Source organism: Anomalospiza imberbis, chromosome 10 (genome assembly GCF_031753505.1).
Source record: "Anomalospiza imberbis isolate Cuckoo-Finch-1a 21T00152 chromosome 10, ASM3175350v1, whole genome shotgun sequence".
Classification (NCBI taxonomy): domain Eukaryota; kingdom Metazoa; phylum Chordata; class Aves; order Passeriformes; family Viduidae; genus Anomalospiza; species Anomalospiza imberbis.
In genome coordinates, this window is record NC_089690.1 from 7126763 (window position 1) to 7148998 (window position 22236).

General features: G+C 39.9%; 1 protein-coding gene across 10 annotated transcripts in view; it reads right to left on the bottom strand.

Annotated features, from left to right (window-relative positions):
- Window positions 1-2376: 2376 nt before the first annotated feature.
- PEX5L (peroxisomal biogenesis factor 5 like) overlaps window positions 2377-22236 on the bottom strand; it is a 101324-nt gene continuing 81464 nt past the window's right edge. For all 10 annotated transcript variants that reach the window (XM_068200369.1, XM_068200371.1, XM_068200367.1 and 7 more), the window contains 8 exons: window positions 17062-17157; window positions 10535-10651; window positions 9470-9613; window positions 8527-8597; window positions 7571-7768; window positions 6090-6255; window positions 5549-5706; window positions 2377-4929 (listed from right to left, as the gene is read on the bottom strand). In XM_068200369.1, the coding sequence (XP_068056470.1) occupies window positions 4725-4929; window positions 5549-5706; window positions 6090-6255; window positions 7571-7768; window positions 8527-8597; window positions 9470-9613; window positions 10535-10651; window positions 17062-17157 (1155 nt within the window). In that variant the 3' untranslated portion in view covers window positions 2377-4724. The remainder of the gene's footprint in view (window positions 4930-5548; window positions 5707-6089; window positions 6256-7570; window positions 7769-8526; window positions 8598-9469; window positions 9614-10534; window positions 10652-17061; window positions 17158-22236) is intronic.

The window sequence follows — 22236 nt, forward strand, 5'->3', positions numbered from 1 at the left end:
CTCACTGGCTCCAACAGACAATGATTTAGGCCTCGGGCTTTGGCTCTGCCAGTAAGGACAGCAGTTGTTATTTCTGCCATGGAGGCCCGTGCTCTGTGGATACTCCTAGGATACCTGGCTGTTCTGGGGTTGAGACTAGAGATGAAAATTTGAAAATCCAAACAACCCAGCTTCACTGTGAAGTTTAGCTTTTTCATTCTTGAAAGGGTCCTGCTCTCAGGACTAAAAAGCAGGACTAAAACATGTCTGCAAAAGCTGTTATACAGATGTCTGTTATTGATTAAACACCTGGAGCAAACATGAAACCCACAACACAAAGTGAATTCTAAGGACGGGATTTAAAAAGGGCTCTGCGTTTGGTCCAGCCTGTTCCAGATAATATTAGCAACTCAGATTCGAGTCTGGCAGGTGCAAGGGACTTGTAAAATGTTCCACAGATGATATGAATCAATAGTTTAAGAATACCCTATGAGTGAGCCTTCTGCATGCATTCTCTAAACACATGCTCAGGTAGCATTGCTGCATGCTCGGGGTTAATATTGCACAGTGGTTACTGGTTAATGCAGTTGCATGCAACATTGTCACATGAGGTTTTGTGGCATTTGAACCTCCCCCTCGATATTTTTACAAGTGCTTTGATTTATCAGATCATAAGAAAACACCACTAGATACAGGCATGTTTATGTGTGTGCCTAAAAGTCAAATTAGTTCTTCAAGCTGACATAAACCAGTCTGCGGCCACAAGGCTCCTGTGGTCATTCCAGTTTAAAGAGGTCAGCCAGAAATGAGCCTTTTGCCTTCACGGCAAAGCCTCACTCCCTCAGCAGTCCCTGTGATTCCAGTGCCTGTTCAGCACGTGCAGTGGTACCAGAGCCAGCCCTCTCCTGGAATGCCTGCATGTGAACTGCTCATGCAAAGTGCTGAGCACTCTTGTGCAGACTCCAGGCTTGCAGGGTTCAGCAGCTTGATGGATCAGTCTTCTAGGTCATAACTATTCCTAAAGCTTTGCAGAGGACAAGGACAGTCCCAAGCTGGGGTTAGGGAAACTTTTTTTTTTTTTAAATTGCATGAAATATAAAATAGAAAAAAAATATTGAAAAACTTGGAATCAGTTGCCTGGCAGTGATAAATCACCTCTGGAAAAAGAGAGGAGTAACAAGAAAGGGAAACAGGAGTGGGACATGGTGATACACCATTGCAGCACTCTAATTGGGCCTCACCTCATAGATGCCCTACAGCATCCTGAAATGTCTGAGTCTCTCCTTTGCTGAAATCAGTAGTTTCTGTGTGAAACTGCTTCCCTGGACCTGAGCGTCCTCGTGTTTGTGTTACCTTCCTGCCCAGGGGAGTGGTGACCTGGCCTGCCCCTGCAGTGTGAGGCAGTGATTCCACCCTGCTCCCAGGTAGTGCCAGGAATGCTGTTCCCCATCTTCCTTCCTCGCACACCTGGGCAGGTCAGGGATGGCAGGAGGCTTTGGCTTGGTCGAGCTCCCAGGGAGTGCTGAGAACAGGACCCAGATTTGCTGTCTCTCACTCTCAGGCTCAATCTGCTACTGTTCAGCACCCGCCTTATTTATCCCACCTCATGCTTGGTTAGAAGCACAAGTAGATGAATTTTCTATCCAGGTTGTTAATATGCTGCAGCCTCCTCACGTGTTTCCTCTTGCTGTTTCAGAAAGACACAAACTTGTCCTGAATATTTAAGGAATGCCAAGAGGAAATCAGCTCAAGGCTGTATCTAATCCTGTCTGCTGCACTGCCAGTGCTTGGCAGAGGGGGCTAAAGGAGGATGATAAAGCCCAGGATCCTAAGGAAGGGCTCAGAAGTCCCAAGAGTTGCTGGGCCTGACCTGTTAGAGTGAGGTGAGCTCAGTCTGAAGCCACTCCCCCACACTGACCAGTCCAGAACTGTGTGAGATGTGCCACTGTCCCCTATCACCTGCCCTGCTTTAGCCTCTGTCAGTGGCACATGGTTGACTGGCCATAGGCTAGCTACAACAGGAGAGAGCAGCTGGGATCATCTCCAAGGCTGTGCACCTCTCTGGACAGGCTTTGTAGCCCAGGTCCTGTACAGCAGAGCTGAGATGGGCTGGGGAGCTGGGAGCTGTCTCAAGGTTGCACACACAGCTCGTGCCAGTCCCATGGGTGTGGACATTTGTCAGCAGATAAATGTCGTTTTGAGCAATGCATCCCAGGATAAACAAATAGCTACCTGCTTAGTCTGTTCTTTTTGGAGAGGCTTGGACTTGCATAACGTTTTCCTAATGATTTCTGTGTTACTCATCCACAGGCTGGAGGAGATGTTTAGTGAACTGCCACGAGAATCAAATACCCCTTGTCATTCTGACTCTGAGAAATACTTTTTTGTTGTTGTTAATTTCAAAGATATAAAAATAAAGTCCCTGAACAGCCAATTCCTCTGCGTAAGCACTGACTATCCTACACCACAGACAAAGGATATCCTAGAAGAACTTGGGTGATGGCAGGGCATCAAGCAAAACCTAAGCACATATGCCTTTGCTTTACAGCCTCTTCTCAAAGCTGCCTCCCTTCTCTCTTATCACTTCCCAGATTCAATTGCACTGCACCTTCTGCTCTGCCTTATCAATAAAGAGCTGTCATCACACGTCGCTGTCAAAGCAAAAGAGCAAACTGTTGTCAGCAGATATGCATACAGCAGCCCACTTAGCCAAAGTGACATTCCCAGGCAGTCCCATCCTCAGAGAAAGCTGCAGGAATCAGTTATGAAACACCTGATAGATAAACAGCAATATATGTGTAAACAAGGAATTAATACAGCACTCTTAAAAATTTTTGGTAGCTGTTTCATCATCTCTACTCAGTGGGAGAGAGTGAGGGGTAAGCCTTTTATTTTTCTAATGACAATTATTTTAACAACTTATAGATGGTGATTAGATGCAGTGATTACACTGTCTTACATGGAATTTTCCTTTAAGTGGTGGCTCAAAATAACAGACAGCTGCAAGAAACTTTAGGTTTGTAGTGGTGAAATTGTCCAACTCCCACAGAGCATCTTTCTCTGTGATTTGTGCAGTTAGATTTCTTTTTTTATCCCTCTGAGATGGATTTTTCTTCTAGTGTTGTTTGTAGGAAATGTGCTATTTGTCCCACTTTAACACATTCCAGCACCTACTCTGCAAATTGAATTCCTGACCACAGATCAACACATCTAATAACACTTTTTATCTTTTGCTATTCAGGAAAAATATTTAAAATATCAGCAACTGAAAATAATTTCCTAAAAATTTCTCTTCCTTCATTGATTGACACATTCACCCTGAGCTAAATGCGTTTGATTGTAGCTGAATCAATCCATTCATCAGGGATTGGTACTGCCCCAACCCTGCTCCTCATTCATCCAGCCAGGGAAAATGAAGATAGTGTGTTTATACACACATTTGTAAGCATCTACACATACTGGTGTTATCTAAGGATTTTCTCTGGCATCATGGAGGTGGTGGAGACTTTGGCTGCTGTTTGCCATTAACAGCAGGATCAAGCCTTGGTCTTAATCCTACAAGCACTGTATAGACCAATTTCTTCAGGGGAAGTTTTCCCTTGAGCATTGTCTGCAGGCAGTAACTCCTAGGAATGTTTTTCATTTGCAATGAAGATCTGTAGCTTGTTGTGTTCTGAAATGACATCATTGCATACAACATGTATGTGCATGCACATGCGTGTACATGTGTAGTACCCGATGGATGCATATAATAATCTTTCTAGTTGTTAATGCAGTTTATACTGTATTTGCATTTTTAAACAAGAGAATATTAAAAACCCTCTCATTACATTTCAGGAAATTATATTTGGTCCTCTCTGCCAACAAGGCCATCTGTACATCCCATAGTTGGTGACTAAAATAAAAGCATAGGACTATTTTACAAAAAGAAAGATTAAAGTGCATAAGTACACAGAAAGGTGCAGACCCTGCCACGAGCTCCTTCAGACTGTCCCAGATCAAGGACAGCTGGTTTGAACTGTAACAATTCCAGTGCAAATTGACACCTCTGCTGGCAACACCTGGCTTCCCCAAATGTACCTGGCCTCATTCCATAGCCCTCCATGGACTATGTTCCTCTTGACATTGCACATGGCTTATGAGCCTGCAGAACTGGGCCCAAATTAATCCAGGTACCTTTGGAAGCAAAAAATTGATTGCCAGCTAAAAAATACATTCAAAACAAAACACATCCCTTTCACATGCATCTATTTTCAGAGCTGCGTTAAAAATGGACCTTGGGAAGATTTTTCATCAAAGAAACCAAAGGATAAGGAATACCCACTGTGGGGCAAAGTGGTGTCAGCATAGTGCAATGAGCTACTAAGCAGGTTCCTTGGGTGCACTGCTTGCCATTCTAAGGTGCAATAACCATTATCTAGGTTTCTTCTTAAGATACTTTTCTTTTTACAGCTGTATGTATATAGAGAGATTTAGCTTGCATGGGATGAAAATTCTTCAGAAATTGCTATTTCATGTAGTACAGGGCTTTGTCCAATTAGCCACAGCTCATTTCAACCCTTTGAGTTTGAATTTATTTACATTACCTTTGTGCTTTTGAACTTTCCCTTTATGAATAATGTCTGAAGGAATTCCCCTACTGATCTACAGTCATGATCTTTTGGAAAATGTGGACATTTGGGGATCAGTAATAAAAAAGTTCTCTGTTTCCTAATACAATTTAATCAATTTTTGAATCCTTTTTATTACGGCTCTAGATTAAAAGCTCTTAAGAGAATGTCTAGATCACCCACATTGGCAGCTTGAAATAGTTCTGGCTGGTCCATCATAGACAGAGCAATCCGAAGTGCTGCCCAAATATTGCCTGATAGAGCAGGGTGGGGAACGTGCTGTTGATTCCTGCTTTTTCTTTGCAAACTGAGAGCAGTGAGGAAGTTGCTGACAGCCTCTCTGTAGGGAAGAAGAAAAGAAAAAAGAAAAAAGCAATATAATTTGCTTAACAATTACAGGCAAACTTTCTAAAGTTCCATGCCAGGCTTAAATACACTATTTTACAATGCAAAATAATAAACCGTGTTGTTCTTGCTTGATTTTCATCAAGCAGGAGGGCTTGGGGGTAACACAAAACTCAGTCTACCCAAACATTTGGGGGTACTGTCTTCACTGCAGGAAAACTCCCCTTCATCTTCCCTGTCTCATCCTGACAGCTGGGACCCTGGAATATCACCTTCATTCCTGAAGAACGTTTTTGATGCCATGAACTACTTGAAGCAGTCTGACTCAAGTTTCCCTTTAAAAGACAGGCTCTTACATTTTCTTTTACAGAGACTCTTAAGAGCAGGACTATTTTAAGTGCAAGAACAATCCCACTGATTATAAGAGTTCTTGCACTTAGAGCTACAAAACTGCTTTTTAGTCCTTTGTAAAAAGTTATGGCAACATTTTACAATAGCTGAGATTATGTAGTTTATTCTGATACCTTTTTTCTTAGATACCTCCAGCTTGAAAACAAATCTTCACCAGGCAGTTGTGATGCCTGACTCTTTGTTTACACATCTTTCTTACTCACCTGTATGCCCCTAGGTTGATGCAGCTTATCCCCAGGTTGTATCTGGACCTGATGAAGCCAGGTTGTATTTCCAGAGCTCGTGTGTAGGCCTCCACAGCTTCTTCACTGCGGTCCCCATTTGCCAAGGTGGCCCCAAGGCGGTTCCATAACGTATAGTCCTGGTGAGAAAATGAGTTTTCTACTGTAGGTGTCAAAAGCCAGACATAATGTCTCATTTTTGCTTGCAAAGGAAAGAGGACTGCAGAAAATAGTAGCGTTGTATCTCAATTGACAGGATTGTGAGGTTCTGCCTCGTGATCAAAGGCAACTTTATGTATTTAATACCATTAATCAGCACACAGGTAGGAATTGGACATGCAGAAATCTGCTTCTAAACAGAAGAATTATGATGTTAATTACATCTTGTAATTAATATTTCTATTTTGGGTCTTAAAATTTTAATGACAGAAGTGGCATGTCATTAATAATAGCCTGATCTAGACAGGAAAAAGGAAATGGCCTGTAAAGCTAAATTTTAAAAATGGAAAAGTTTAAAATGTACCTCTGGTCGAACAGTTAAAGCAGCACTGAATGCATCTATTGCTCTGTTAAATTCTCCATTCAGGTGAAAAAGAACCCCAAGTCCTGTCTGCAGGTCAGGGTCTATCATATCACCATTCTGGTGAGCAGCCTCCAGGTACAAATCCTTTACTTCTTCAAGTAATGAGCTAGACAAGGGAGGAAAATAACTTAGAGATCCACCATACAGTTATTTACAAATATTTCAATGTTGATTGCATAGGCTGAAATTAAAATCTTTGTAGTAGATTTATCAGAAGTGTTATATTCCTAAAATTTGTGAATGAGCTTCTTCATTGTGGCAAAGGTTTACTTCAGGATGCTGTTGTAAACTCATGTCTGAAATAAAAAAAAAGTTCATCTATGAAATGAGGTCAAAGTACAGCCGTGAACCCAAGTGGAATGACATGAAGGTTTATTAAAACTATTCAATTTAGATGAGTTTCTCAAACATACAACACTTATTTACTGGCAAAAATAGTATTATTTTTAAGAGGAATAGATGAGGGACCAGCCAAGACCCTTGAAGAAAGTTCCCAAAACATAAGACTTCTGTACCCACTATAACTTCTTAAAATCTTTGCACTGACAGCACCAGATGTCAGCAGGATGAAGCCAAAGTAGAATAACACACTTAGCAATTAAGCAGAACCTGCATATTTTATTTTTGCTCACACGAAATTATCTTGTCAACCCAGGACTTGTAAGTGATGAGGGTAAAACATAAGGGCTGTCTTCAAAATGACAAGCAGTGAGATAGCCTGAGTGGTTTGGTTCTCTAAATCATGTTTATGCCTTTAATGGCTTTATTCTGCATCTCACAGTCCAGAGGTAGTTGTTTATTGTCCTCATGAAATCATCATGAAGGGCTGCCAAATCATGATATTTTTTTTTTATTTAAGATGGCCAAGATAAATCAGATGGCTGTGTTGCCAGCCATCTGATTTATCTTTTAAACAAGCAGGTGCCACCTCCCAGTATTCTCAGAGAACTCATGTTGCACTGCAAAACGGCTCATTCCTGGATTCTGCTGGGCTGGGACATGGGAAAACAGCAGGACCAGTGAGCAGTAGGAAAAACACACTCACTCAGAGCTGGAGAAAGGCTTAGTATGGATGTGGAAGCAGCTGAAGGATGAGGGTGCAGGATGTGGGAATAGAAAGGAAGGAGACAGGGATGAAGGAAAGTCATGGGAGTTGAGGAGATACATCCTTTTTAAGCTGTTTTTTATTTTCTTTTTTTGCTTTTTTGGGTTTTTTTAACTTCCAGGGATGGCATAAAAGACAAAGCCTTCAGTCATTAAATCAAATGTTCTCTGTTGGCTTCCCTCTCCTGCTATTAGAGACATGTTCTTCCATCATAGGGAACAGGCTGGACTTCTACAGAGCACAGGGACACAGCAGGCACCGCCAGTTCTAGGGCTATCATTAGTATTTCCACCGTGAGGATTTCCAGTGCATTTACCTTTCATCTGCTGTCTTAGACATCCTCCTGGTAAGTGCTGGGGACCCTTTTTTGCTTCTCACGATGTACTTGTATTTTGGATTTTGCTTTATCCAGTTTCTCAGGGATTGATAGGCTTCTTGTTGATGGCCAGTGTTGGTATAACTCACAGCCAGGGCCATCAGAGCTTTCAGGTTGTTTGGCTGCAGTTCCAAGCACCTAGGCAGAAAATAAAAAATATATTGAGATATTTCTGCAGCCAAGCACAATGCTTGAATTGTTCCAAAGTAATCCAGGTGAAGAAAATCACAATCATCACTGCTGCTCTTTTGCAAGCTCCTAAATCAGGCAACCCCTTGGAATCCAATCCAGGTAAGCCAATAAGGGACATATAAAAAGTCTGAGTATCCTTAGGTGAAATAACTTCATGGTTATCAGTGCTGATGCAACTGAATATTGCTTCAAATGGAAACATAAAAACCCATTACAGAAAGATAATATTAATAATAATGCTCATATTTTGGAGCTCACATTTTATGTACAAGAATTCTGTGATCTTCACATCTCCATCAACCTAAAACTGCTGGCAGTTTAACATTTAGCAGCTGAAGGGAGCTCACTCCAATTAAGAAAACCTCTTCATTAAAGGACAGACTACAGAAAATATGCCAAGTGGCTGGAATGTAAAAAAGGCACTTAATTTGCATCATGCCTAACTCATATTTATTAGGCAATGTAACTTTTCTTTTGTGCATGTACGTAAATTACTCCATTAAATACTTCACTTACTTAATAAAACAGAAATATTAATCACTAGTCATCCCTCTGAAGTCACTGGGAGTTTTTATATCTGTGTCAATGCTCTACTCTGCTAAATAAATGCTTCTCATTCCAAAGCAGGAATGGCATTAAATATGCCCAGGTCTCCATTACCCAGCACTCATCAGACCCCAGATTTAGGACTGATCTCTCTCTACCTTTGGAGGGCCACGATGGCTGCCTGCTCATTTTCATTTTCTGCCTGTGTTATACCCAGGAACTGCCAGGCCTGCAAAAATAATAATAATTTAGTTTGTTACATATATCCAACTGCAAACAGAGTTACAACAATATCACTGTTAAACACAGGGGTGAGGAAAAGCAGCAGATATGTCCAGCACTAACCACAGATTTTTCTAGAGTGTGCACACCAACAGCCCCAATCAATGCAGTTCTGATTATCTTTGGGCCTAATAAATATAGTCAATGAATGCATGGGGATTCTGTCAGTGTATAACCACATGCTGATTTCTTAAATTTGAGTTACTGCACATTTTAAATTTTATGGAAAATAGATACAATTTTATGGAAAATAGAGAAGAACAATTATTTAGTTGTATATTACATATAGGGGGTTACTATATATATATATAATGTGTATATTATATATTAGGGGTTTCTAGGGAGCTTGGGATCCTCCAATTTTTTGAAGTAATTTAATTTAATGTAGGAGGAGATTTGAAGAGCCCTAGATACAGCATAAATATTTTTAATATTTCACAAAAAACAGACTTTAAATATAAACTAGTTGAAAACAGCAACATGGAAGAAATTTCTATAACTATTAAAAAATTTTCAACAGTCTTGTTAAATCAAAAATATTCATCTTTTTGATAGCAGTGTTTACGAGCCAGTTTGAAAATACCAGGATGTGAAGGGAAGGTTTGAAATACTTCAAACAACAACATTTCAGAACCACATTCTCATCCTGTGAAGAACTCATTGCTCTCTGTTTAAAGGCACGCACTAATTCATAACCCTTGGGATCCAAAGTTTCAGTCAGTCATGCCTGGCGGAGGTTTGAGCCCAGAAATCATTCCCTCATTCCATGCTGCAGGGAGTTCCCTTTTGCTTTGCCAGGAAAGGCACAGCAGTGAATACCTCAGCATCGTTGGGCTCTTGGAGAATTGCAGCCTCCAGGTATAAGATTGTAACAGGCAGGTCACCTTCTTTCATTTTTTTCAGTCCTTCCTCAAAAGCACCAGGCCAGTCTTTGAAGGGATTGTCAGTGTGGAAATAATAACCCTGGAGCAGAGAGATAATGGACCCGTGATGAATGACAAGATGCAGGGAATGACAAGTCTAAAAATGCAATGACTCACTGTTTTCCAAATGGGTGTAATGTAAACAACCTTTGCTCTGTGGAAATGGCACGAGCTCCCCTCGTGGAATTTCACCGACGAAAAGTGTAAAAAGTCACATCACCGGGCATTTATATTTCTGCTCGCTGTATTTTTACTTTAGCTCTGGAGTTATACCTACTGGTACTTGTGCTGGCTCTCCACCAAAGGTAATGTCATCAACTCACAGTGCCTGCAGAGCTGAAGCTCTGAGCCCAGGACATCCCATGTGGTGGTAAAGAACACACACCAAGCAGCTGACTCCCTGCAGTGCCCACAACCTCACAGCTGCTCAGTTAGAATCCTCAAATCCTCAATTAAGCTTCCAGATACTCAGTGCTGCAAGCACCTGAGTTTATTTTAGTACTCCTTTAAGTTTTGCCTTTTTCTCTTGTCACTACAGTGTAAAGGGTGTGTGGTAATATCAGCTACATAATAGAAATCAAATTAAATACAGAGTGGAAGGAATGAAGAAAAGAGATGGAATCACCATAATTTCTATCCTCGACAGTGTTTGAATTTGCCAGCCCAGGTATTTTTATTTGGTGCTTTTCCTTAAGTGCTTCTCTTCAAAAGTGCTCATAAATCCAGCAGTTGCTTTGTGATCCTTTCAGCTGAATTTAGGCTGTGTGCAACCCTAAACCTATTCTCCCTGTGGCAAGGTCTTCTAAATCTGCCCCACCCACAGGCAATCAAAGAGGATGAGTTCTCTGGGGTAAAATTAAACCTCCATGGCCAAAGAGTTTCCTTGGGCTCCCTGGAAGAGCTGAGGCTCAACTCAAAGCTGCACAGAGGGGATGCACTGCAATAAGAAACCTGGTGTTACCTTCTCGATGGTTGAGATGGTGACTTGCCCTGGTGCTTCCTGGTTCTCTGAAATCCAGTTTCTGCGAGCCATTTCTTCCCATTCTGCTTGCATTTTATCCCAAAACTCTGTGTCAGACTACAAGAAAAGGAGGGAAAGAGAAAATGAACAACAAGGCTTTAAAATAAACGTTTGGGTTTTTTTTTAACTTTTGAATTTCTGTCTACCAGTGGTCTGAGTGTCAATTTTGCTGAGCAGTATTAGTTCTATTAATAATCACATGGACTGAAATACTACAGCTTCTGTTAGAAATTCCATATAATTAAATCTCATCTCTTATATTGGAATGCAATTTGTCAACAGAAAAGTCTTAATCTCAGAGGCAGTGTATGTCCTGTTTGAAGCAGGATTTGCAGCAGCTTACACTGCATCTTATTGATGCTAACAGCAAATTGTTACATAAAATTTGAAGGCAATCAATGCTGCAAGTCCCTGGACAAAGAAAGGAACAAAAAAAAATCAACTAAGTGCATATGCAAAAGAATAACAATAGATAAAACAGTCTGAAAGAGAGCAAGCATTGCTAACTTTGGTATATTCAGCGTAATTTTCAGCTATGAGAAAGAGAAATGCCAAGCTTAGACAGCGTGTGTTTGTGCAAGGGATGTAATACAAATTGGGCTTTTTGACACAGTGGAGAAATCTTAATACTGCATTGTATACTCTGCTGGTGAGAGGAATCTACAAGAGATTATAGAATCATACGGTAAGGTTAATATTCAGCTCAAAGATGAGGAAAAATGCATGTACAAGGGAAAGAGAAATTATGAAAAACAGATGAGATTTAGGACGCTGAATGAGATTAGCAACGACCAGAAGGAGAGAACAACTGTGGCTACTAGAAAATGATGCCAAGAAACAGAAATAGAATTATAGAAGGGGAGAAGCCAAATTAAGGTGCTACTTTTTCAGCCTCCCCACACTAGTCATGGGACTCTGCAAAGGAGATCCATAGCAGAGTATTTGCAGAGCACTACGAGTCTTTCCAAAATTCTCCAGTTCCTACAAGGACATGGCCAGTGTTTCAGAGAGCTGACAGCACTGGGGGCACAGTTTCTCAGCTTGTTTATATCAAAGACGACAGCACAAATAAATCTATTGAGATTTACACAGAACCACTTGAGAGTGAGGTGCTAATCAAAATTAATTGAAGGTTTTATGAACTGGTCCAGATAGTTTTGTGTGAGTCTTTGTTATAAGGCTGACAACTTTGGTGCAGCTCCACAGCCAGGCATGACTGGAAAAACAGAGCTTAGACTGTGGTTGCATGGCTTGCTGCAACCCTGCTTAGGTGCTGGGAGAAGGAAAGCATGATGTCCTCCATTCAGGAAGAAATTCAGGATTGTATGAACTCAGTCTTCAGTACAGGATTGTCTGAATCATGCAAATACTGGATCTGTGAAGGTATCTGCTACGTTCCTCTGTGGAAGAGGAAATAAATTGGGAATAATTCACTCTTGGAGAGGAGATTTCACTCCAGGTAATAGCAGTGAACTGCCCCTGACCTCTCTGTTACATCACTTCTGAATTTGCTCTCATTCCAGACTTGAAGAAGATACTTTCATATAAAGAGTTGTGAGCTTGTACTGAAATGTTCATTTAGGGTCTGAAAAGGCTGGGACAATGAATCAGATCACTCCCTCTTTAACTCTTAGCAGCCATGACCAGAGGCAATTGAATCCCCAAAAAGATCTTGTTCAACGGATGCCTCCATCAACTGCTTCTCATTCAGCACAAATCTGCCCAGCACTGAAATAAAAATTACGTGATCATGTTTTAACTAGCAGTAATTTTGAGATTCAGCATGAGGTAAAAATGTGGAAATTTCCCTTTCCTTCAGATCAAAATTAATAAAACAACTGAAAACTAATTAGTAATGGCCCTATTTAGCCAGATTAATTTATAGAAATTATCATATTTATGTATGATATTTATATTAGAATTTTTGCTTGCATTTTCCCCAGAAAAATTCCTTATGAATCAATGGTATGGAAACATCAAATCATATTTCTGCAGATAGTAAGCAAGTGGATTTAGGTCTTAAATTCAAATTCTGCTGTTTAATTATATATTTATAATTCTCACAGAAGTTCACTGTGTTCACACTCCACATAAAAGCCAGTGAATCACTGTGCACTCAAGTAGCCACCCTGAATGTCCATTTACAGAGTCAAAGGAGGGGGAAATGCAATAAGACCAGCTTTGCTGTAATCTCTCTCAGCTCACCCTACACTAGTTGGACACAGGACCCAGAGTCATTTTGCAGTGATAAGGGGAGGTTTGGGCCAGGCTGCAGAATTCTGAGGATGTTCAGCACGAGGGGTTTCTGACACTGCCACAGCAAAGCTGCCCTGAGCACCTGGACCAGGCTCTGACCCAGTGCTGAGGTACCAGTGTCGACAGCAGAGCAGTCCAGTGTCCTTGAGGAAGAGAATTATAAATATTACACACATTTAAATATTGTAAATATTACAGTCTTTGCTAAAGGCCTAAGTCTATTTCAGCTGCCATGAGTAGCAATTTTTTCATTGACTGCAGTGGCAAGAGGGTTAAATTAATATTGAGCCTTTCTGAAAACCTGGCTTTGGATCAAGGCTCCTAGGTCTAATTTGGGCTCTATTTGCTACACCACCAGTGCCAATTAACCTCATTTCAATGTTTTTGCCACGTTAAGGCTGGTGAAGTACTTTGGATAAACCAAAAGTTTTCAGCCCAGTTGAACACATTTAACACATTCTCAGATCATCTGCAGCAGCTAAGAGGAATGACAACCAGGAAAAATGTTCGTACCATCTGACTTCTTCCAGGCAGAAAATTCTGCATTTTGTCAAAGAGGCTATTTTTACTCTTAGTATTTAAAGATATGCTGAAGCAGTTAAACAAATGGGAGGCAAAATATTCCCAGGCTCTTTATTTCCTATGATCCAATGAAAGGAGGCAGGGGAAGTATTTATACATTTACCTATTGTCATAACTTCTAGAATTTTGCCTATCCTGTATTGCCAAAAATTAATTCAAAACATTCTTCATTGACCAATGCATAAGAAAGGTTCTGTCATTGTTCTCTGAATTACTGCATTACCATACTCTTTGATGTGAAATACACAGTAAATTAAACTTGTGTGCTTAACTAGGTAAGATTTCCTTGGCTGATATCTTCTTGAAACAAAATCTGAAAATTTTTCTGAAGCATAGTGATGAAAAATGTTTATCAAGGCAAAGATTCCCACTGTGTTTTGAAGGAGTATCAAATAAAATGCATCTGAATGACTCAAGTTCCTGGTTCCTCATTTAACATATGGTTTGGCCAGTTTTAGGCCCATCCAAAGAAATGTCTAAATAGTGAGGCAGGAATATTGTAGATACAGAAAGGATCCAAGCAGTACTCATGGGAACCACAAAGCTGATGGTCCTGGAATACATTTTCCTAGGCTAGAACAAATTAATCCCATCTTTTTCCTCCTATTGTCACATAATTTAGCTGTAATGTGCTCTGATGCTTCAAAGCCCTACATTATACAGCAGATGGTTCATGTGACATTGTGTTGTAAATAAAATGATGCCTGGAAGGGCAGCTCAAAATTTCTTAGGCATAAGCTCACAAAACAGTGTGGCATCTGCAGTTTAATCAGAGAAATGTGGAATAAGAAAATAACAAAACAGCTTTTTTTCCATCTCTGAGACTTCTCAGTTAGAAATTTTTGCACCTTCTTGCTTTTATTTTTATTTATTTTAACTCATCACCAGTAGGATGGTGGTTGATAAAACAATTGTTTTAATGGAATATAAGTACAGTATGGATCTCAATCCCCATCCTGGCATTTTTTAAAAATTCAAAAGTATAGATTTTTGGTGAAACAGAGCTAATTATCAGAAAGATTGTGTAAAAACATAGTTCTTATAGCACTTGGAAAATATTGAGACAAAAAATCATGAGGCAAAAATCAAATTCAATTTCCAGAATAATAGAAAAGGTAGCAAGGTCTGCAAGCACCCAAACACTGCAAGGGAATCTGGACCCTCTCTAGCAGAAAAGCTATTTTACTCACCACTTTATTCTTAAAAGATTCCCCAATGGCATAGACATCTTTAAACCTTCTTAAGAAAGAATTACCTCACAAATCTTCATTAATCTCAAAGTCTGACATCTTAAAACCATTCCCAAAGCGCTGAGGTGAATACTGGGTGGAGGATAAAGTTTGGTGTCTTCATTTACTGAATTGTTAATTAATTCCTTTCGAACTAGGCCACCAAGAACCTGAGACTTCCTTCCTTTTCTTGATCAGTTTTCTGGCTAATCTTTCCACTTGGAGCTTTCCCAAAATCAAAGAATATTACAGAAACATCCAAAGCCTAAAAGATGAAATTTTGACCTGTATGTATTCTCTGCTTAAGAAAGCACTAATCTTTCTGAGATGGGCTCCAGTTTATTTCAATCACTCCAGATTTCTTACTACTTCATTTTAGCTAGGATGAAAATTCAGCTCTTTTCATATGCAAATGGAAATAACTGCTCTGTAAGGTCTTGAAGAATCCTTTCCTTTACATTTTAACTACCTGGCCCAAGGTTCTATTTTAAGCAGAAAGAATAACTTTAGGCTGCCAGCTACAGCTGGGGAAACATTTAATTTGATTCTTTTTAACAGCCATTTCAGAGAGTATTTTAAAGTGTTTTAACAACCTGTCTCTGTTGCCTCAGAATGACCTTTTAGTCTGTAGGGTTTTGGGAGTTTTTTTACAATATATTCTCCTCCTTACTTTACTCTGCACAGTAATTCACTAATGTCTTGTAATCTGTTGTTGGACTCAACTCATTTTTCTTTCTGCTGAGTGTCTGGAAACTCCCCATCACACAAGTTTCTGGCAGTTGCAGGAGTTCTGACATCATTTGCTTAACCACCAGCACTGAGTTGTTCAGCATGAGATTCCCTGTGCTTCCTGCCCAGGTCGCAGCACAGCACATCCCACCCCGAGGATCAGCCTGCCCTGCAAGTAGGAACATCTAAAGCATTTCAAGCAGTGGCAATTTGAAAGCAAGTTCCCTCCTTTCCTGCCAGGAGCAAAAGTGTGTGATGTGTGACACCAGAAACATCTCCTGTGCCTCAGCAGAAGTTGTTTATGAAGAATTTATTTGATCTGGAAGGAAAAAATGCCTTCGGTGCTTGGTTTATGAAAGAGCTAATTTACTGATTTTGTCCATTTTAGCCTTGTATGCTGAGACCAGATTATTTGTGTGTGTGCAATAGAATCCCAAGAAACCATTGTAGAAACCCTGCATCTTACCATAGCATATAATGGAAAAAAAACCCCTACAAATCAGATTAATTACTTCAACAATAAATTCTCTTTCTAGCTAGAAGCCAGTATCAGACTTAGGCATAGTTTTCTTTCTCATCAGCCAATATTAATCTAGAATAGCTCAACTGTCAACACTGGAATTAGACTGGCATATAACTTGAGTTGGAAGAGTATTAAAATACATGGCTAAAATTTAAATCTAAACTCAAACATCCCTAAAGTGTTCTAGATGGTTTGGAGACTAATGAGCTTGCAGTGCTAAAAATGCTAAAAATAACCAGTTTTGAGAAACTAGTTTCACAGCTTCATCCTCTGCACCCTAAGAACTCATTTCAGTGGCTGTTACATAATTTAGCCTGAAATTCTGTCCTTGCTGGAATGGAGCTGTCTTGGCTCTTTGTGCTGATGGGATTTTGAAGGGCTGCTCATGGAACCCCTGAGAAGATAATGATGATAATGATGCTCCAGACCAATGCTTATATCTAATTTTTTGTGGAGTTCTGCTAAAAAACCTGTGTTCTATTTCATGTGTCCAGACAGGGTCAATTTGGACTAGTGGTATAGGACAACACTCAAGAGATGCTTTAAATGCTGGAAATGTAGAAGTCAGTGAAAAAACCCCAGAAGTGCAATAGGAGAACTATCCAAATACTTCTATCTTTTCAAACCATATAGATTTACCAGGAAACAAGAATACTCCTGTGCTTAGCATTCTGCCACTGGTTGTAAAAGTGTGGAAATGGTGCATGGTTGGTGCCTCTGTACAGTTCTACTTTGCAGCAGGTAATTGTGCTGTTCATCAGTGATTCTGAGCTCTGGTTTCACAGGGGAGACATGGTTTGTGTCTGGGTGTAAAGAACTGATGGCACACAATTGCTGGGGAGAAATATTTCCCTCTTTTACTTGTGGTTTGAAATTAGCTACATTTATGGGGCATTTACCCATTTGCTCTAGTAATAAAAGTCCAGCTTAAAAACTTGGTTCTCTCTAATTTTTTTTTATAGCTAAGTGTTTTGGATTTCCTTTTTTTAAAGACAAGCTATTTTAAATTAATAACTCTGTGAATTGCACATTTTCTCTGTTTGCAATAATCCAAATTCAACTCTCTCCTCTGCTTGTGCTGCAAGATAAAAAAAAAAAGAAATCTGTAGAACATCAGCTGAAAATGAAAACAGAAAATGAAATAATACCTCAACAGCTGCCTTTGCTCTTTCAAATTCCTCCTCCAAGGAGTGATTTCTGGAGAGAAGAGGTGTTCCCCAACGCTGCTCCTTACTTGACCGTGCCTAAAAAATAAAAGAATAAATCAGAAAGGGGTGATAGACCCTCTATCACATTTCTGAGTTATTTCCTTAATTGTCTAGAGCCCCAAATGGCCTTTTTCTTGGGGAAAACTACTTGTTTCCATGCATGAATTCCTCTGAATTCTCTTATGCTGTAGCAGAGACCACTTCTCATGGGAAGCAGAGTAATTTATATTTTCCAGATTTTTCTTTTCACTCAAGATGTGTGAAAGATAAAGAGACATACAAGAAAAGGCAATGCAAGGGTTGGACTACAAAAGGAGAGAGCTGACTATATTGTACAAGACTTTTACCTTCCTTGTTCCTCCTGCATTATGACTGTGGCAGTGCTTTCCACTGACTACGAGCCAGGAAGGAAATTTTCTTTTTCCCCTGCACATTTTGTGTTTTTCTTTCAGGTTTTCTTTTGGGATCACATTGGAGAGCCAGGTTTGCCCTGGATACCACTGGAAGGGCAAATCCTTTTCACAATCAGCATCTCTCTTATGTACCATACTACTGGTCAATCCCACAGGAAGCACATAATCACTTTTTCCCTGTTCTTTTTCTAAAAACAATGGGATTTTTTTTTTTTTTTTTTTTTTTTTTTACAAAAAGCACTGTACGAAACCAAACAATATTTAAGGATAGCAGAAAAAGCACAAAGTGGCCTAATCTTGCTAAACAAGGCTCTGACTGCTAATCCCTTCCCCAGTGTTTGTCAGAGAGGTTAAACTCATTAGCCACTTGTGTGCCCGTGCTTCCAATTGCATTAATTTCCCTGATTGTATTTCTGATGACTGTGCTTGTAATATTCAATTTCTGTGAACCACACTGCTAAAAGACTAATTTTGATCACATCAGACTCATTGGGCTGTCTCTGCAAACGTTGGAATGGGCTTTTGCTGGGATGGAACATCTGACACTCATATACGTCACATGTGATGTATGGTCAAACACATTTCTCTGTGGTTGTACACACATGGCTTTTTTCCTAGAAAGATGACATTCATTTGTCAAATGAGCCCTAGGTTTTCTATTTTGTTCCTGAAGCTTTGGTCTCTCAGCTAGAGAGTGATGAGTGAAATGCACATTAAGTGGATGAAACACATGAGGTAAGAAAACAAGGATACAGCACAATTTCTGTGAGAAGCTCGTGGTGGTGGTGGGCACTGGGAGTGTTCTCCTGTGCTGGCCTCTGTACTTGGCTCTGACAGGGAACTCAGAGTGTGAGAGAATGTCCACACTGAGGTTCTGTTGCTTCTGCTTTCACATCCTCTACCTCTAGTCCATGTTTGGAAAATACTACTTTCCTTTGGTAGGAAGGAAATCTCCAGGGAAAGATTTCAGGTTGTCATTGAAAACAAACCAAAGCTCAGTCCTATACATGAAACAGTTCTTTTACTGATTAATAGAATTTAGGGCAGAAGAGATAACTGGTTCAGCTCATTCATTTGTCTGTGTATCACATGATGGCATTTGTCACTCAACACCCATGGGACCAAAATTATGTTCTTCAGAAAATAAACTGAGGTTGTCTGGAATAAATGTCTTAGAGGAAGCTGATCGGGTTTAATTTAAAGTTATCAAGAGACCTTAATGTCATCACTTTGTTTTCAATTTGTTTAACTGCCCTGCTTGTTTCTCTTATTAATTTTAATTTCAGTTTTCCTCTGTTACTTCTTTTTTTTCATACTTTTTAGTACTCATTCTCTCTGTAGAAAGATACTGATGATTTTAATCAGGTATTAGTGATATAAAGACATTTAATAATATAAAAGCATCAAAATATTAAATATTCTCAATATGAAACATTCAGATTTTAACCTTTTTGTGTCACTTTTACTCTCCCCCTTAATTTTCTGTAGCCATACAGACAACAAAGTGAACCCTTTATTCCAGCACCTGTCTTACTGCTTCTCTATGCAGAAACCAGGTGATCTGTCTCCCACTAATTATGTTTGCTTCTACAGACTCCTCTTCCCCCAGTACTGCACAGGGAACACTCCTGTTGTTTCAAACTGCCACAAAGCACAGTGTTGTAAGCAGAGCCCGTGTTCTTGCTCTGAAATGTGTGATTTTCTAAGGGACTGTTTTGCAGTATGTATTTATAGAGTTGCCTTGATCACCAGCTCCTTTTTACATAGCTCTTCTTTTATTTATTTATTTTTTTTATTCCACTGTTGCATCATATGGAAATTATCTGAGGAATTTGCTTGCATGTTTATTTTCAGATCAATAAAATGGAAGAACATTGTTTGTCTTTGGAATCCCAGAACAATCCCTATGTGATTACAATTCCTAGTAAATAACTACTGCTCCTGAGACCTCAGGTTGGCCAGTTTAAATCTGTTTAACAACTGCTTTATTCCCATTGTGTTGTGCTAGTTTTACAATCAGAATATGACATATTAATTCAGAACTCTTGTAGAATATCAGACATCAACATTTATCAACTCGACCTGTAATCCGATCAAAGAATTAAATTTGTTTTTCTTGACACAGCACTCTATTGATAGGCTCTAATTATGTTCCTGGCCTTTTCATTATTTATGACTTGGCTCCTGCAAACAGTTTGATTACTTCTGCTTTTTACCCATTTGTTTCCAGTGACTGCCATTCCTTAGGTCAAGGACAATGCTGTAAATGAGGATGTTCAGACTGAGCTGTTCTGCAGAAGGGCAGTGAGCTTCTAGGGGCAGCACAGAGGTGAAGGGGCAGAGGACGAGAAGCACAGAGGTCCCCTCCTCTGCCACATAACACTTTGTCCCCACATCATCCCCACAGAAACAGACTTTCCCCTCCATTAAATGAGCATTAGCAAAAGCCACATCAGCTGCATTTGCACATGGGACAATGCAGAGCTGTCCTGTGACACCCAGAAATGAAGAGCCTCTTGAAAAGCCCCAGATTTGCTGCTTTTTGCTGGTCCAGGGAGAGAGGATGGGAGTGGAGGGGCAGCCCTGGAGAGCTCCAGAGCTTCAGCAGGTGATGGGGTGGGGCTCTGCGGCTGCCCTCCCCAGAGGAGCCCCCGCAGGCGGGCCAGGCTGTGTCCAGGGCTGGACACTGCACACTGAGGTTGGATATTCTCCCCTCTCTACAGCACAGCTGCTGGAGCTGATCATGGCTTCTGTGTTCAGGGACAAACCCTTCCATTCCAATGCATTTGCACACACTTTCCTCCACTTGTATTCTCCTTATGTGCTGTTGGACTTTAACTGTTGGTGAGAGGCTTAAATTACAGTCCTAACTTTTGATCAAGTCTTCAAGTAATGAGCTAAATCTTCCCCTTGTAACTCTTTATTTCCTTAGAGCAAATGGCACATCCAAGGGAAGTTAGGGCCATTAGCCTTTCTGTAATTATTTGGGAGAAGTGGGGAATTAATTTCACATTCTAAATACTCTTGCCTCAAATTGGAGATTTTTAAGTTTTACAAGATTTGCACTATACCTTTGTCTAAGAGGTATTCTAATTGACATATTAGAATTAGGTACAGATTTTTAGCATGTCAGGGGTTTTGTATACTCTGTGAGCAATGAAATATTAAAATGCCCAGGAAAATATTTATTTAAAGAGTTAAAACATGAGCAGACTTTATGCAGAGAAAGTGGATCATATTCCCTTCCTCTACAGTTTATAATTTTAAGATTAAAAATAACCCTTCAAAATTCCCCCTTCCCCCAAACACTGTAGGACATCTCAATACCGATAAAAGCATAACAAGGAACTTTTCAGAATGGCAGATAAAAGAAAGAACAAGGATACTTTGGGCCAATGCAGTGTAAGAGTTAATGATATGTAAAATATGATGTGAGTAAATGCTGAGAAGCACGACAGCCACATCCAGTGACAGCCACCAGTGACCACTGCCCACTACAGCCTTCAAACACATTTCTCCCTTGTAGTTCAAAGCTTGTCTTTTGGAATTTGTATAGGCACAAGTGCTGGTAAATAAAGGATTTTGTTAAGAAGATTGCATAATTTTAATGAAAATATGACCTAGTTACTTAGCATTTCACTTTGAGGAGCTACATCTAACATGTCAAAGATGAGTGATGAGGTGATTGGGAAACTGCTGATGGAAAACTGCAGCAAGTTTGACAAGATGAAATCTTTAGGGTATGGCAGAATGTGTTGCATTTGCAAAGGTTACCCTTAAATGAGATAGACAAGACCTACAGAGGACAAAGTATGGAAAACATATGCTTTGATAAAGGCCCTAATGTGATTTCTTTTGCAAGCAGATTAAGAACTCGGTCAAGACAGATGAGCCTGAGTGCTGGGAGCCGACAACTCTGACAGTCCAAGTACGAGCAGGATGAAGGAGGCAGTGAACAAAACCACATTTCTGAGTAACCTACCTAGAATAAGAACACATGACTTCAGGTCATTTCTCTGCATTAATTAATTATGTTATTTTAACATTTTGTTGCTCAAATGGACGACAGGTTTAAAACAAGCGGGTTACGACAAACCAAAACAAAACATGAAATGTACCAAGACAACAGATAAGAAACTTAGTCTCTGCTTTTTTTTTTTCAAGCTGGCTTATTCAACTTCATGGTTTTTTATTTTGAAGTAACAGTCATTTAAAAAAGCATTATAGAGCCTCAACTGACTGAACTTAAACTGAGTGAAAAATGTGGATTTTTGCTTCTGCAGTTATTCTAGTGGAAGAGAAAAAGATAATAGACCATACAGACCAAGTAGAAATACACTGCATTTGCAATTGCTTTTACAGAAAGCCACAGCGTTTAAATCCTGTGACTGTCTACTTGGCTTACACACGTCTTGGTTGAGCACAAATGTCCTGGAATTTAGAGCTGCTGGGGCTGAGGAGCAGCTTCCTAAAAGAGAGTCAGAGGTGCTTCAATATGAGCCCAAAGCACATGAGAGCACACCATCCATTTCAAGTGGATGGCTTTGTGTAGTAGTATTTTCCTTACTAAGATGTACAAATCTATTGTAGAGAAAGGGAAGATATCATGCATCACAACTAGTGTGAGGCTTTCCAGAGGGAAAAAAAAAAAACCCTGCTTGTAATGTAGAGATGGCAGTGAAGTAAAGAACATGTTTTTCCT